Genomic DNA, 16,459 nt, shown 5'->3' on the forward strand with positions numbered 1-16,459 from the left:
TTTTGCGCGGGGGGGGGGGGGGGGGGGGGGGGACAACAGCATGGGCGGCAAGGCCCTTCCGGCCCCCCAATCTCCTTCTTTTCGCTTTTTTCTTTTCTTCTTCTTTTTCTCTTATTTCCCTTTCCCTTCTTTTCCTTCCTTCTCTCTCTCTCTCTTTGCTAAGGGGGGGGGGGGGAGGGATACAAATCGGGACAAATTGCAACTGATCTCCCCTACCTTTCTTCTTCCTCTTTTTCCCCCCTTTCCCTTCCCTTACTTCTATCTCTCTCTCTCTCTCACACATTTAAGTTTGCTGAGGGAGGCAGGGGCCTTTCGCCCCCTCCCCCCGATCCACACGATTTTGGTGGGATTAATCGCAACTGATCTCTGCTTCTTTTCACCCTTTTCTTTTCTTGTTCCTCTATTGTGTTCCATTTTAGCTCTCCTCTTTTTCAACTGATATCCCTTCTTTTCTTTTCCTCTTTTGTTTCTTACCCTTTCCTTCCTTCTCTCTTGTTTTGCGGGGGGGGGGGGGGAGGCAAAAGCATGGGCGGCAAGGCCCTTCCGCCCCCCCCCCATCTCCTTCTTTTCCCCTTTTTCTTTTCTTCTGCCTTTCCTCTTCTCTATCTTTTCCTTTCCCTTCTTTTCCTTCCTTCTCTCTCTCTCTCTTTTTGTTTGCCAGGGGAGGGCAGGCGAAGGCCTTTCGCCCCCGATCCACACCGCGTGGTGGGAAAAAATCACAATTGATCTCCCGTACCTTTCTTTTCTTTCCCTTTCCCTTCTCTTCCTTTCTCTCTCTTTTAAGTTTGCTGTAGAAGGGGGGGGGACAAGGGCCATTCCCCCCCCCCCCCCCCCCCCCGATCCCCAACTTGTTGGCGGGAAAACTGCAACTGATATCCCCCTTCTTTTCTTTCTTTCCCTTTATCTCCTCTTTTCCCTTTTTTCTTTCCCTTCTCTTCCTTCTCTCTTTTTTTTTGCTTGGGGGGGGGGGGGGGCAACAGCCTTGGAAGCAAAGCCCTTTCGGCAGCTCCCCGATCTCCTTCTTTCCCCTTTTCTTTTCTTATATATATATATATATATATATATATATATATATATATATATATACAAATTATTTATTGGTCTTATTTTGCTTTCTAATGGATCCGTACAATATGGCACAGCTTTAGGGGCCTCGAAGAGCCCCTACCAGGGGTTCCAGGGCGGAGCCCCAGGATGCTCTCGAGTTAATTTGACTTTAAAGAGCAAGTGTCTCTAAGATATAAAGAGAGGTTATTTCTTCAATGAAGTGAAAGGACTCATGAAAATAAAATAGCCCTTTCATTTCATTTTAGAAATAAACTCTAATCCATCCCTTGATATTTAAATTGCACTGCTCCTACTTCGTGCTTTGTTCACACTCTCCCTGATCTATAAAGGGTGTTTTCTCTATTTGATCATCAACAGAAGCAAAATGCTAGGCCACGAACTTTTCGAAGCGTGACCAGATTCAAAGTATGCTTAAATGGGGGCATTGATGTATGTAGAAAAAAAGGATTAAGATCCCATGTAACGCTTTGAAATGTAAAGAAGAATGAGAAAACTAAAGTTGAGATTCGACCGCTATGTCTAGACGTTGCTTAATGCATTTCGTATTGGTATTATCTCCCGTCTGACAGTGATTATAGACGTTATTTATATGGATAATAAAGATAAAGCTGTCCGGGTCTTTGAATATACATGTAATGCTTCAAAACAAATCGAACAAGCTGTTTATTTCTTTATTCATGGTCTGTTTTTACTGTTTATCTATTTTCCTTGCCAATCCTTGAAAACGAATGTATTATGCATTTCACAGAGGAAAGTTTGCATATTGATGAAACATATGGGCGCAGGCCAAGATTTAAACCCACTCAAGTGTGAATTTGGCGTATCTTCACTCATCTTCTTCAACTAGGAAATGGACTTCATTGTAGCCTTAGGACAGGATGGTGAAATAAAATTGATAAAAGAACATCATAATCAGATTATCCGATCCCGGAAACCCCATGAATTCATCAACTTTTATCATACTGGTCCTTTTCCTTTTGAAACTACGCTTGACCTTTAACTCGGATGGCGGCCATTTTTTATTTGGCCAATATGGCCAGCATGACAGTCCCAAGGAGACCTGCAATATTGATACAAGCAACATCATAATCAGATTCTCTGACCCAGAAAACCTCCTTACTACATAGTTTTTTAAAATCATTTTAGCTCTTTTCCTTTTGGAACTACTATTGATCTGTAACTATCAGATGGCGGCCATTTTGGATTTGACCAATATTACCAGTATGACCCGAGGAGATCTCAAATCGATGAAAGAATATCATAATCAGATTCTCTGACCCCGAAAACCCCATTAATATATAAACTTTTATCATACTAGCCCATTTTCTTTCGTAACTACACTTGACCTGTAACTATCAGATGGCGGCCATTTTGGATATGACCAATATGACCAGTATGGCAGCCCCAAGGAGATCTTAAATTGATGAAAGAATATCATAATCAGATTCTCTGACCCCCAAAACCCCATAAATATATAAACTATTATCATGCAACCACTTTTCCTTTTGGAACTACGCTTGACCTTTAACTCAGATGGCGGCCATTTTGGATTTGCCCAATATGGCATAACCAGAGGGTGCCCTTCTTGGCGTCCGGAAGAAATCGTAAAAGTATGGTATAATCTACCTCTGGGCCAAATTTGGTGCTTTTAGAAGAATCTGCACCAAACAACCCATATTTAGCCCTAACAGCCTCCACTATATGTGTGGACTAGAGTACGGACATTCGGTGCGGCAGGCGGACTATTGGTGCGAGACCTCTTCCGCACGGATTGTCCGTCAGACATTTGAGGCGCGCACGGAATGTCCGACACGGACATTCTGCGCGGATAAAATCCGCACCGATCGTCCGCTCTCGATAGATCTCTAATAGTCGGACGATCGGTGCGGGTTACATTCTACGCGGTCACACAGGCGCACAATCTCTCTTACTACTGTAGCTATGGCAGACAGTAAATAAGTTGTAAAAGTGAATCCACATTGAAATATAGGCTACATGTACTATTGCAGAAGGGAGGCCTGCTGGGAGCTAGGAGGGCATTAGCCCTATGTAGAACTGTATGAGCTTTGGATGTATTACCCTTCTGGCTCTCACCAGATCAAATTTTTCTCCTCTGGACTTTTTACTTCCATAATATCAAACGTAGGATGTACATGTACCTACTTTAGATTGGCTATGTTTACTGCTTTGATAGGTATGTGAACTCTGGTGTCAACATCTGAAATAAAGTCTGTACCTAAAGACTAGTCATATATCATAATAGATGGCAATGGAATAGAATGTAAAAACTTGAATTGTATACAGGGGCTACAATTGACCTGGTTTGATCTATTTCCATTTACATTCAGCCAGACACCATTGTAATAGTCTTTGTTTCTTTGTTTCTATTTCCATGCTTCATTTACATTCAGCCATGCAGACACCATTATGACAGTCTAATTTGTATCTACCGGTATTTCCTTGCTTTATTTAGGCCATGTAAAAAAATATACATGTTTAGCGTCCCCGCCCGCTTCCTTTTTAGGGGCCACTTTTTTTTTTTTTTAAATTGAATTTTTTTTTTTTTTTTTTTTTTTTAAAGAAAAAAAACATGAAAAACACTGCTAAAATGGATCTATTTCTGATTTAAAAAAAAAAAAAAAAATGTCGGCGGCCATCTTGAAAAATAGCCCGACTCAGGGAAAATGTACCGAGCAGCCATTTTGAGCGGCCATTTTGAAAGAAAAAAAAAAGGGCCTCCTCCTTCCTATTTTTCGAAAAAAGAGGACGCTAAACATGTTTGTTTTTTATTTGGCCTTACATTGAGCCATGCCAGACACCATTATAACAGTCTGTGTATCCATTTCCATGCTTCATTTACCTTCAGCCAGACACCATTAATATAACAGTCTTTGTTAAAAATTGCCATACAGGTGCCAATCATGGTCACTATGAACATGACAGACAATGAAAGCGGACAAAATTACAGTTCCTCAGGTAGACAAAGGAACATCCCTTCACTGCTATTATGTAAAAATGTGTAGAACAGGTGAATATGCATGTGACACCTGTTCTACACATTTTTACATAATAGCAGTGAAGGGATGTCCCTTTGTCTACCTGAGGAACTGTATATTTTGTTCGCTTTCATTGTCTGTCATGTTCATAGTGGGTGCCACCATGAATATTACATTGTGATTGTACATATAAAGTGGAACTTGTAATGTTATATAAGTCTGCATATTCAGCTACGTTTGATGCTGTGAATGATCACTTAAGGGCCTATCTCACTGAGCAGCGAATGCTTGCGAACGTAGCGAATTTGGGGTTTCGCCAGAGTTTGTAAAATGTTGTAAAAGGTTGCAAGAAAGATCGCAAACAGTTTTCTTTGTTGTAAACAGTTTTTCTTGTCGCAAAGAAATTTTGAACATGTTAAAAATTTATGACATTTATCCAAATATTGTATACATGTACATCTCTCGAGTCTCGATATAACAGTGACAAATGGTAGGTAGGGTACCAGAGAGCACCATTTTTCAGTGGTCACACCAAGAGAATTGTTCATTTTTGGATGAAATATGTGTCAAAAAAAGACATACCGGTAGGTCTTGTGGGACTCCTTGCCTGTAATCGACCTTTGATGAACTTGTACTATATAACAATGTACCCTTGATTATAGCAAGCACAAGCACAAGCACAAGTTTAAGTACTGTAGGCTGATTGTACATGTAGGACACCATCTTGACCTGTGCAGGAGTCAAGCTTTTGTATAATAAGATCTTTGTTGTTGCAGTTAAGTTGAAATTTGAAAAATACAGGGGAAATTCCCATCGCCAGAACATTTCCATTCATCACAGAAGTATTATTAGGTCATGTCTGTGATCCCTTACGGAGCCTTTCTTCTTTGCTTAATAGGAATTTCATTGGGAATATATGCAGGAGAGTGAAAGCCTTTTTTTCTTTTTTCAAGTTTATAAAAAGATTGTTTTTCATCATTGTGTAAAACTACATGGTGAGGATCAAGTGACCCATAAACATTGAACTTGGCATAATTCTATTCACCATTGATGTGATATTTGTAGTCTTTGGAAAGATTGAATGATAGTTGTAACTTGTTTTTAATCTGGCTCCCTCATAAAAATATCGTTGATTCTTTGATAGGAATCTATTGTTGGAAAGGTCAATTTTTGTTAAGAATAGTATCACAATTTTCCATCTTTGCCCAGCCCATGGTGAATACATGTAGCAGATATTTTGTATAAATCAGATTATTTACAAGAATGCCATTTATTTAATTGCTTTATAGTTCATAACAAATGGGATTACAAAGTATGAATTGAGAAGACTACACCAATCTTTTTACTGTCAAGAAAATGGTAGATTCTCTGCCAGGTTCTGTAATCAAGTTATCTCATCCTTTTTTTTTCTTCTTCATATACGATGTACATGCACTCTATTATTGACCTCTCTTTAGTATGTTGAATAAATCTAGCTATCTGATTGGACGAAATTGGAGTTGTGATTTTAGCCATGCCCGTAAAGAAATGAACGATTGCCCGGGTAACGGGCCGCATAGTTAAATTTTGCTGAGATCTCCATTGGTTTACGTGTAAATAGTTTCTTTGTGCGAGCGCAGATACCATACAGTGTGTGTGCAATTTTCTGAATGATCGTAACATTCAGGCAACTTTCCAACGAAGATCAACTGACAGGGGTCTCAGATTTTCTGTGATGTTTAAACCAATCTTTACTCAAGAAAAGGATAAGGCAAGAATTCTTTGTAGATTTTTTTGTAAATTCGGTATATAAAAGATGTATGGACTGCTTTAATATTCGAGGCATAGCTGTTTCTATACTTGCTCTCGGGGCTGTCGCGGCGCGCTTCGGGGTCATAGCAGGATGTAACGTCCCCTTGAGCCTATATAAACAGCTAAGCCTCTCATAGCAGTCAATATTGTGATCATATTTCAGCAGATGTATTGTCACTATTTTTTAAAAACATATATTGGGCTATGTGTACGTACAGCTGTGTGTACATTTGTGTGCATACTGTACACACTTACAGTACGCTATATACAGTTTACAACTAAAATATTCATACCCTTCCAAGTTTTGTAATTTTGTAAGTAAGCTATGCGAAAACTTGATTTGTCCCAATATATCTTTCTTGAGAATGTGACATACATGTATTAACGCTTTAAAACCATACATCTGAAAAAATGCAACCATGCAGTCCGCCATTCATTTTTGAATTAAGAAAAACACAAAAAATATCAAATATATATATATATAGGTATTGTCCATGCTTTTGAATACCGGTAATCGCAATAGGGTCTGATATTGCAGACTACTCATTACTGAAGGTCATATGAGTTATAAAGGACAGCAACGCTGACCGGAATACATATTCAATTGATGATGGGATTACAAACCTGTGGTGACTTTGTCTGATTTGTATTAAAAAACTACCGTAAATCTCTGTGTATAAGGCGCACTTTTTTGCCGCCGAAAAAAATTGAAAGTCGGGGGTGTGTCTTATACATAGATTTTTTTTTTTTTTTTTTTTTTAGTTTCAATTTATGGTGCTATGCCTGGCAAAGTCTCCCAGCTCAGTAATCAGTATGTTGACTCACCACTCGGAAACTACAACAACACTCAAATTCGTCTGTCATCTTGGTTTGACAGTAATCTTTCTAATAGATCTCAATATGTAGTATATAATATAATTCCTCAAATTTTTTTCTATAACAAATGGTGTACCACAAGGTTCTATCCTAGGTACTCTATTGTTTTTAATTTACATTAATGATCTTACACATTGTTCTAAAAACGACATTGTTACTATTATTTGTGACAAGTTCACAAGTACAAATCAGCGCCTTCAACTGCACTTCGATGTTAAATGAAGGTCCTTCCCCGCATGGGTTTTCGGCAACAAAACAACATCAACAACAAAACAAAAATAACAAAACTATTTTTATTTTTTTATTTTTGTTTTTGCCCCCAAAATAGGGGTGCGCCTTATACACAGGTGCGCCTTATACACAGAGATTTACGGTACTCAGAATAGGAACATACTATTGATGTGCTCCAGTGCCTATGGTTTGTTAAATTTGCTTTAAGCTGTATTATGAGGCAGGCTGGGTGTATACAAGCATTTCATTCCAGACTTTAACTATGGGGGATGTACGATTGTGCTGTTAGTAATTGCTATATCAAACACAAATCATGGATGTTTACTCTTCAGCACAGATGACTGCTGTGGAGAAGAAAAAAAAGAGAGATAAGTAAATGAAATGTTGTTCTCTAATCCAGTGCACTTTTTTCGTTTCTATTTATATGCAGAGCTTTGTTAAGATGCTGCCCTGAAACCTGTGACCCGCAAATCTGAAGATGGTCTGGTCTATGAGATCTCTTTGGTCCGGTGAACACTGAACAGTGGTTCTTGAGAAGGAGGTGATACACTTGGTGACTTTGATGCTCTTCCAGTTTCCAACCATACAATAGTGATTGCCCGTGACTGGTGATAAGTAGACTATAACCCCATCAGGTGTTAGTTGGTGTCCAAGTGTTCGCCTGGATGGTTTGTCCTACATAAGTAATCTGTTGCTGCATCTGTTTGAGGATAAGGTTCACCAGTGTACTATCCAGGAGAGAGGTATTTCTTCAAGGTGCCTAGTTCTACCACCTGGCGTTAGCGGTAAGATTGTGAGTACTGACTTTGTAGAGATAGAGAAATAGGGCTTATCTTAATTACAAAGCTAATAGATGTACGATAAATAGAAATTTATGAGTAAGTTGTTTTTAGGTTAACCATGTACTGCAAATTGGGGTGACTGTACTGCACATCAGTGTATCAAGGTAAAACATGATATTTGTAGGGCCTACATATAGTACATGTAGATGTACTTTTGAGCCAAACTATCCTGTTCAGAGATTTTATGCATGACAACCCATTGACAGAAATGCGTCTACCTTGCTGTTCATTTAAATTTGAATTCAGGATTTTTAAAGAGGTAATGGACAAATAAACTCCACTTCAGTTTATTTTGTCACTTGTACCTCTGCTTTATTCCACTTGCTCTTGCGCTATATAATAGTGACAAGACTTAAAATTTAACAATAGGATACAGTGTACCATCCCATTCCCAGTAACTTTTCTCTTTGAGCATTTTACGGTCCATAGGTTCAGTGGTGGATCCTGGAAAGGGTGAAGCTGGCAATAATGCCACCCTTCTATTTTCCATTGTATGGCCCAGATCAATACAACTTTCGGTAATACATTTTGCTACCCCTTCCCTGCCCCCCCCCCCCCTTATGTGGCAGATATTTTTCCCTTTTCAGTCTCCTGCATTTGCTTTAAAGCCCCTCTGTACTAGTTTGGCCAGAAGGGATTAGACCACCCAATGTGGTCACTGACAGGTGGCAATCTCATTAACTAAGCTCTCAATTAACATAAGAAAAAGAGGACCATTGGGGACCAATGGTCACTGCTTAAGCATTGTTTTCTACATAGAGGGAGCAAGTAGCTTCAAGTAGTACAGTGGGGCTTTAAAAGACAGATCCTCAGTCCCATGATATTCAAGGTTGTCAGTAGAATTATAAAACACCATAGACTAGTTTCTCACGCTTCCATTAGCAGATGCAATTTATCTCGCATTTCCCATCATTATCTAACACCCGATGTCAATATCTTTTGAGGTATAGATTATTGGAGAGAAAAATCAATTTTTACTAAACTTTGCCTTTTTGTGGAACATTTGGCTTTTGTTTGCGGCTTGACGCCAGATGGGTAATCTGTCTGCTGTTTGAACATGTTCTTGGTTTTGTAATCATGGTTTTGCAACCAAAGCATTACATGTATATAAGCTCTTGTTTTTCAAAGCTCATGTTCGCTTTTTTTTATTTTATTTTTTTATTTATTTTTTAAATTTATTTAACCACGGTTAAAACACCTGCTATCAGCCATAAGGCTGTTTTTCAGGAAGTCTTGGTTTTGTAATATTAGGTAAAAGTACATAGTTTTGCCAAGAAATATGGTTCAAAAATGCAATGCCTATATGATGTTAGAAATTGTATAAACCCTGTTAAATCTTCTGGAAGAAACAACTTTTGACTTTCTTAATTCCAAAATGTTGATATGGTGAGATCAAGCAACCAATATTTTGGAATTTTTATGAAAAAAACACAGAACTGTCACAATTTTTTTTCTTCAACATAATTTCCCATACCCAAATCTAACAGGTACATTAACTACTTTCACAGAAATGTATTCCCAAGCAACTGTTTTGCTTGCCAAAGTTGTCCTCTGATCAGGTTGTCACCATTTTTTTCTCAGAAATGCTTGAAAAGGATTTAATATCTTCTGTATTCCATACATGTATACAGTGAGCAAACTGTGCCTGCTACATGGATTAGACAAAGATCAATGGTTTAATGGCAAATGAAAGCAATGTGGCAAATGTTGACAAATTCTGACAAATTATTTTATTCTCACTAATTGTTTTATTCTCAGAAATGCTTGAAAATGATTTAATGCCTTGATGCATCATATTCAAAGCTACCCAACTCTGTCATTCCACTTATCAATTAGACCAGGACAAGCTGAAGTACAGTACATGTATGTACTGACAAAAGGAAGTCAGCAATACCTCAAAATTTGACCAATGATGACAGCTTTCATCCAATTATGTAATTCTTAGAAATGCTTAAAATGGATTGGATACTGATGGCAATTCGAAGGTACCTAGATATAGCTGCATGCAATATGGATCAGAGAAAGACAACTGATCTAATTACAAAATAATACAAGTTGGGATAACAACTACTATCTGTCATCTCGTTATATTTAAAGTACTGTACAAGATGTAGCAGTTTGCCGCGTGCTAGCAGCATTCTGTATGTGCATGACCCCTGCTAATGTAAATGTACCACATTGTACTACTTTATTGCTTTTTGATTTGGTATGAGTTTTTGTTGTCTCCACTCCGTTCTTCAGTGCCTTCATTCTATTTTTGTTTTGGAAAATTCACGGAGATGATTAATTAAGGAATTTGCAGGTGTGGGGGGGGGGGAGAAAGTGGTGATCAGGGCGGAAAGGGAGAGAGAGAAAGAGAGAGAGAAAGAAAGAAAGAAAGAAAGAAAGAAAGAAAGAAAGAAAGTAGGAGCTAGAGCAAGATAGGAAGACATGATCAGAAAGAGAGAAAATAGATAAAAGAGATAGGGAGAGGGAGAGACAGTGATATAAAGGGTGGGGGGAGGGGGGGGGAGGGTGTTGTAGTGAAGATTGAGATTGCATCTTTCACATCATTTCTAATACCATGTGTCGCATGCGTGGATGCAAGGGTATGTGAAGCATCATTGTAGAAACGAGATCACCCTAGCTGCACTATCCTCGGCAACTGAAAAAAGGCATGCACAAAAGCATGCAGCAGCATATACACTGCGATACTGTACGCTGCTGCTGTGTATCGCCAGCAAGCATCGCGCAAGCTTTTGATTGAATTATGAATTGAGATGAGCTGCGTGTGACAAAGCAAGGCTCTTTCAGCGAAGGAAGGAGAAGTGGGAGGAAGGAACGAGGGACAGATATAAAGCCGCCTTGAGTTACGAGATTCTCGCTTCTTGTACATGTACATGTGTCTACTGTATATATGCTAATGCTTATCGATCGAGGAGTCTTAAAGGTACATGTACCAGTGACGTAGATGTACTCTAACAGTACTATAGTAGACCTTAATGATGTACATGTTTATGGGGTGTATTCTTGATTTATTTCCATTTTTATGTGAATCAAATTTAATTCATAAGGAATTTTTTTTTTTTTAAGTTAAACAAAAATTAAAGTGAAAATTATTTTCTTAGGATTTTCCTTCCACGTTTTTCCATGTGGCCTGTAAGCTGGCATACATTTAAGGCCTACAACTTATATCTTTTTTGTAGAGTGGACAGAATTGTGTTTTTGAAACCCTGTCCGAAACCCTTAAAAGTCCTTATATTTGTGTCGTGATTCGCCAAGTTGAATCATGCTTCATTTTGACCGAGAATGCATGCATTTATGAATTTGTTTTCTTTTGTAATAACAATACTTCCAACTGAATAGGCAGACAACGTTATGATCCTTGAAACACTGAAGCACAGCTACCATAATGATATGCATTCTGCTCTTCGGCTGTACTATTGATTATCTCATTTCAAATGGGAAACTGTGTCTCTTGTTATGCATGCAGGTTGAGTGAGAATAGAAAAACACAGCCCTGGGAAAGATGTTCAGTATTGTGTTACACATGTGTGTGTCTTCCTCCCTCCCTCCCTATCATACACACTATAGATCTACATGTACATCGATCGAAACATTCAATTCATGTTTTAATTAAAAGACATGATTAGCTTTCTAAAATGCTGATATGACGGAGGGAGGGAGGAGAGGATATGATATGATTAACACTATTTTTTAATGATATAAATGTTAACACATTTGTAAATGTAATGCAAGAATACTTCTAAAGTAAATGTTTATTACTTTATTTGTGGGGCATTTATTTTTATGCCTCCGCCACCGAAGGTGGTGCCGGAGGCATCATGTTTTCGGGTTGTCCGTCCGTACGTCCGTCCGTCCGTACGTCCGTCCGTCCGTCCGTCCGTCTGTCCGTCCGTACGTCCCGTTTGACCGTTATCACAATATCTCAAGAACCATTTAAGATTTAAACTTAAGACTCGGGAATAGTATTTATCACCATAGGAAGACGATCTGATTAGATTTTGGAGTACGTAGGTCAAAGGTCACAGGTCACAGAGGTCAACTTCTGAAATTCCTTGTATTGAGTTTGTTAGCGCGATATCTCAAGAACCATATGAGATTTAAACTTCAAACTTAAGGATAGTATGTATCACCATAGGAAGACGATCTGATTAGATTTTGGAGCACGTATGTCAAAGGTCAAGGGTCACAGAGGTCAACTTATGAAATTCCATACATTGAGATTGTTATCATGATATCTCAAGAACCACTGGAGATTTAAACTTCAAACTTAATGATAGTGTGTATCACTATAGGAAAACAATCTGATTAGATTTTGGAGCACGTATGTCAAAGGTCAAGGGTCACAGAGGTCAACTTATGAAATTCCATACATTGAGATTGTTATCATGATATCTCAAGAACCACGGGAGATTTAAACTTCAAACTTAGTGATAGTGTGTATCACCATAGGAAGACGATCTGATTAGATTTTGGAGCACGTAGGTCAAAGGTCAAGGGTCACAGAGGTCAACTTATGAAATTCCATACATTGAGATTGTTATCATAATATCTCAAGAACCACTGGAGATTTAAACTTCAAACTTAATGATAGTGTGTATCACCATAGGAAGACAATCTGATTAGATTTTGGAGCACGTAGGTCAAAGGTCAAAGGCCACAGCGCACATTATGAATGCAAAACAGCTTGTGATCGCGTTATCTCAAGAACCGATTGATGGATTCATGCCAAAATTAGGTCATGTTTGTTACTTGCAGAGCCAATGAACTGAGTAGATTCTTGGTTCATAAGGTCAAAGGTCAAAGGTCATGGGCCCATTATGTATGCAAAAATAGCTTGTGAACGCATTCTCATTAGAACTGACAGATGGATTACTATTTAACTCAGAACATCTTGCAGAGCCAATGAACTGAGTAGATTTTATGGTCATGAGGTCAAAGATCAAAGGGTCATATATGTATATGAGAAATTGCTTGTAATCACAATATTCTGAGAACCTGTCAATGGATTACCATTGAACGTGAATTCAATTTTTTTTTTCTGTTTTGGTTTGTAAAATTGCTCTATAACGGAGGCATCATTTTCGACTGCGCGCAGTCGAATTCCATCTAGTTTTAAGATTAATTAATTTGGTAAATGTACATAACATAATGTATAAGGCTCTTTTCCCTCTAACCAGAAAGACATGAATTTTAGCTCCAATATCCCTGTTCTTATGATACCACAAGGCCCCATAAAAGCATAATAATAATAATAATAATAATAATCTTTTAAAGTCCACTTCAAATTTTATTAAGTTAAACCAAAATGGAAATTCTTTTTGCCCAATTGATCGTGAGCCTGGCAGCCACTGAGCATACCCTCCTATTAAAGAAATAGCCAAGTGCTGCCAAAGATTTTGATCCAGTATGTCTGTATCTTATTGATACATGTACGTTTAGATATTGAGGGCTGCTTTAAATGGTAGCAAAGACCTTCATAGAAAAAATATAAGACGATTTCATTAGCCATGCCATCCACCTATTGAAATGTGCAAACATGACAGTGACATACAATACATAATCTAGCTCAACATGACTTCTGTTATCGGGTAATGAACTTCTCCGTTAGCTGCTATCCTGAAAACTTTTTGATCATGTTCATTGAACAGTCAATCAAATTTCCTCAATTGACTAGTGATGTCTGGACTGTACATGTAGTTAGCTCATGAATACAATGGATCGTATAAATGTACACGTACTGTTCATTGAATGGAAAACACATTAATATCCATACACTGCACATTACTACATCATGTGAATTTTTTTTATATCTGTGACCCGCCTGCTTAAACTAGATTTTAACAAATATAACACAAATAGAATTTATCTAGGGTAATTGCTCTCTCAATTTGAAATAATTTTTGAAATTTATTCCTTGGTTACGATGGTACTCTCAAAAATAATGACGACCTTGCCAGGGGCAATGACAGAGAAATTCCCTCTTGATTGTGCTTCCACAACAGAATAATAGAATCATCTAACTACTGTTATATTTTTGAAGCTCGATTAACTTTGGAGAATACACTGTTTTGAAAAGTGTTTACCGTAACCACGTCCAGTGTCAGGAAACATGCTTGATTGATTAACATGACATTTAGGCTTGCTTTATGTAACTAGTTGAATACATTTAATGTTTGAATCTACTGTTTCTCAGTACTATATTCATAAGTGTATGTACCGGTATCTAAATTATACCCCATATTGTGTTTTTTGTTGTTGTTCTTGATTTTCTTGTTCTTGTTCTTGTTCTTGTTCTGTGTCTTCTTCTTCTCCTCCTCCTTCTTCTTCTTCCTCTCCTCTCCTCTTCTCAATTTTACTACCCGAGCCCGAGGCCTAATGAAATTATTGATGAAGAAGCTTGTGATGGATTTTTTAGCTGGCCAGTGGTTGGTTTTTTATAATTATTTATAGTACTTAATGATCGAAGTGGGATAATATATTCTTTGGTTGTGGTGTGCTACTAATGTAAAGATTCATATATGCTAATCTGTCCAGTATCAGGGTGGAAAGATTGACTGATTCTTCTTCCTCTTTTTCTTCTGTTTCTTCTTTTTCTTCTTCTTCCTCTTGTTCTTCTTTTTTTCCTTCTTCTCCTCCGCCTCCTCCTCCTCCATCTCCATCTTCTCCACCTCCTCCTCCCCCTTCTTCTTCTTCTTCTTTTTCCTCTCTTCTCTTCTTCTTCTTCTCAATTTTGCTGCCTAGGCCTGAAGCGTAATGAAATTATTGATGAAGAAGCTTTTGATGGATTTTTCGCTTGCCAGTGGTTTTATTTTATAGTACTTAATGAGCAAAGAGGGGTAATATATTCTTTGGTTGTGGTGTGCTACTAATGTTGAGAGATTCACAGATGCTAACCTATTCAGCATCAGGTTGGAGAGAGCCTATTGATTCAATTAAAATCCATTAGTGTGGTAACTGAAGATTCAAGGAGAAAGTAGGACGAGGTCGAGACAGGCCCTGGAGAGCTTAGATGCTGCCCTAAGACAAGATGTGCTATGGATTACATGGTGATCCAACATTCCCTCCTGCGACAATTGCTTGAGGTTAATTTTGTAAAAAGTGTAGGGTTAGGGATGCGATTGAGATTTTAGCTAAGGATTAAGGTTTAGAATATGGATAGTGTTGGCCATTGGGTCAAGGGTTGAAGTAAGGAATTGCGGCATTTTTGTCAAATTGTCTGTCACTGAGTATGTAATTTTTTCATCCCTTTTTGGCAAAGTCGCTTTAATAATTAGGACCTTTTTTGTTTTGCTTGTAGATTGCTTCGTACCAATTTGAAAAGTTGGAATATGGTGACCTATTTCATTTAAGTTTGATGGCAAGTTTCAGGTTCAAGCTGTTTGGAAATGTCAGTGCACCTCCCCCCCCCCCCCCCCCCCCCACCCCACTCTAGCGAAACCCCTGCTTCTGTCAATGGTTTTAATGCATAAGATTATTAAGTATGATAGACAAGCCTTTGATTGATATTTTGATTTTTACCTTGATTCTAAATATATTTAATCAACATCTTTTACTCAGTACAAAAATACTTAAATTTTGATGATATAATCTAGAATGCTATTTACCTTATTCATCTCGTCTACAGGCTTCTTCATCCTCTCCTCTCTCTAATCCTGCCTGCGAGGGCTCCCTTCTAAAACAAGATGGATTCCTGCTTGGAGTATGTCCTCTCCCTCTGCAGCTGCTGTGGATGTTACAGCAAATACCGTCACTTTGACGACGACCTCTATGAACCCTTGCTGTTGGATACTGAGAGGGAAGCAGTCAAAGATCTTCTGCATTATCTCAACAGAGGTAGGGTTCTTTGTTTCTTTGTTTTGTATTTCAGTGAATATAATTAACCCTACTCATCACCATAACCCTTAAAACCCAATCGCAACCCTAAACTTAACCCTAATCTTCTCTGATGAAATAAAGCCTGGGTCAAATGTCGCCAGAACAAATGTCAGGTCATCACCGGTAGTTGAGGGTTAATATTTGACCAGAGGGCACTAGTACTCTGACCGGTTTTTCCTATTCCAAGACCATTGTTGTAATCACAGGGCTCTCCAACCTATTGTTTGAGGCCTTAGACACACATGTGGATCTTTCTATTGAATAATTGATGTCACAACAAGATAATAAATCAAGTCTTTTAGGAGCTTCATGGACTTTTGATACTGGCCATGGAGAGAAAAAACACAGAAAAAGGATCTCCTGTATTTTATTCACAGGGGTTTATGTATATGTAGGTAGGGTTAGAGCTGTATGGGATTTTTCTATTTCTTCAATAATTGATGTTACACAAGGATAATACATCAATCTTTCTTCCATTTAAAGCTTGTTCACATATACCTCGATAAACAGTGTTAAACAGTTTTTTTTTTTTTGTGTACTTAATGAATAGCAACAAGAGATGGGATTTAAAAAGTAGAAGTGTGAAATAAAAGTCCTGTTCGTACTTACTTACTTACTTGTGTGTTATAAGATGCAAAAAATGTGAAGCATGTTTCTACTTATGTACGTTTAAATGGTTCTCTTTACTCACATGGCAAGCAGGGCTCAAATCAATTTTTTGTCAACGGGGGCTCTTCCCCCCAAAAAAGAGCCCCCGTAAGCCTTCTCACGGGG

General features: G+C 38.2%; 1 protein-coding gene across 4 annotated transcripts in view; it reads left to right on the top strand.

The window, feature by feature from the left end:
• The window catches only part of LOC752458 (vacuolar protein 8), a 56,769-nt gene that overhangs the window by 21,117 nt on the left and 19,193 nt on the right, over positions 1-16,459 (top strand). For 3 of the 4 annotated variants that reach the window (XM_030974837.1, XM_030974836.1, XM_030974838.1), the window contains exons 2-3: positions 7,393-7,755; positions 15,435-15,643. In XM_030974837.1, the coding sequence (XP_030830697.1) occupies positions 15,493-15,643 (151 nt within the window). In that variant the 5' untranslated portion in view covers positions 7,393-7,755; positions 15,435-15,492. The remainder of the gene's footprint in view (positions 1-7,392; positions 7,756-15,434; positions 15,644-16,459) is intronic. The other variant, XM_030974840.1, reaches the window with a different exon arrangement.

Source organism: Strongylocentrotus purpuratus, unplaced genomic scaffold (genome assembly GCF_000002235.5).
Source record: "Strongylocentrotus purpuratus isolate Spur 01 unplaced genomic scaffold, Spur_5.0 spur5_scaffold_7, whole genome shotgun sequence".
Taxonomy (NCBI): Eukaryota; Metazoa; Echinodermata; class Echinoidea; order Camarodonta; family Strongylocentrotidae; genus Strongylocentrotus; species Strongylocentrotus purpuratus.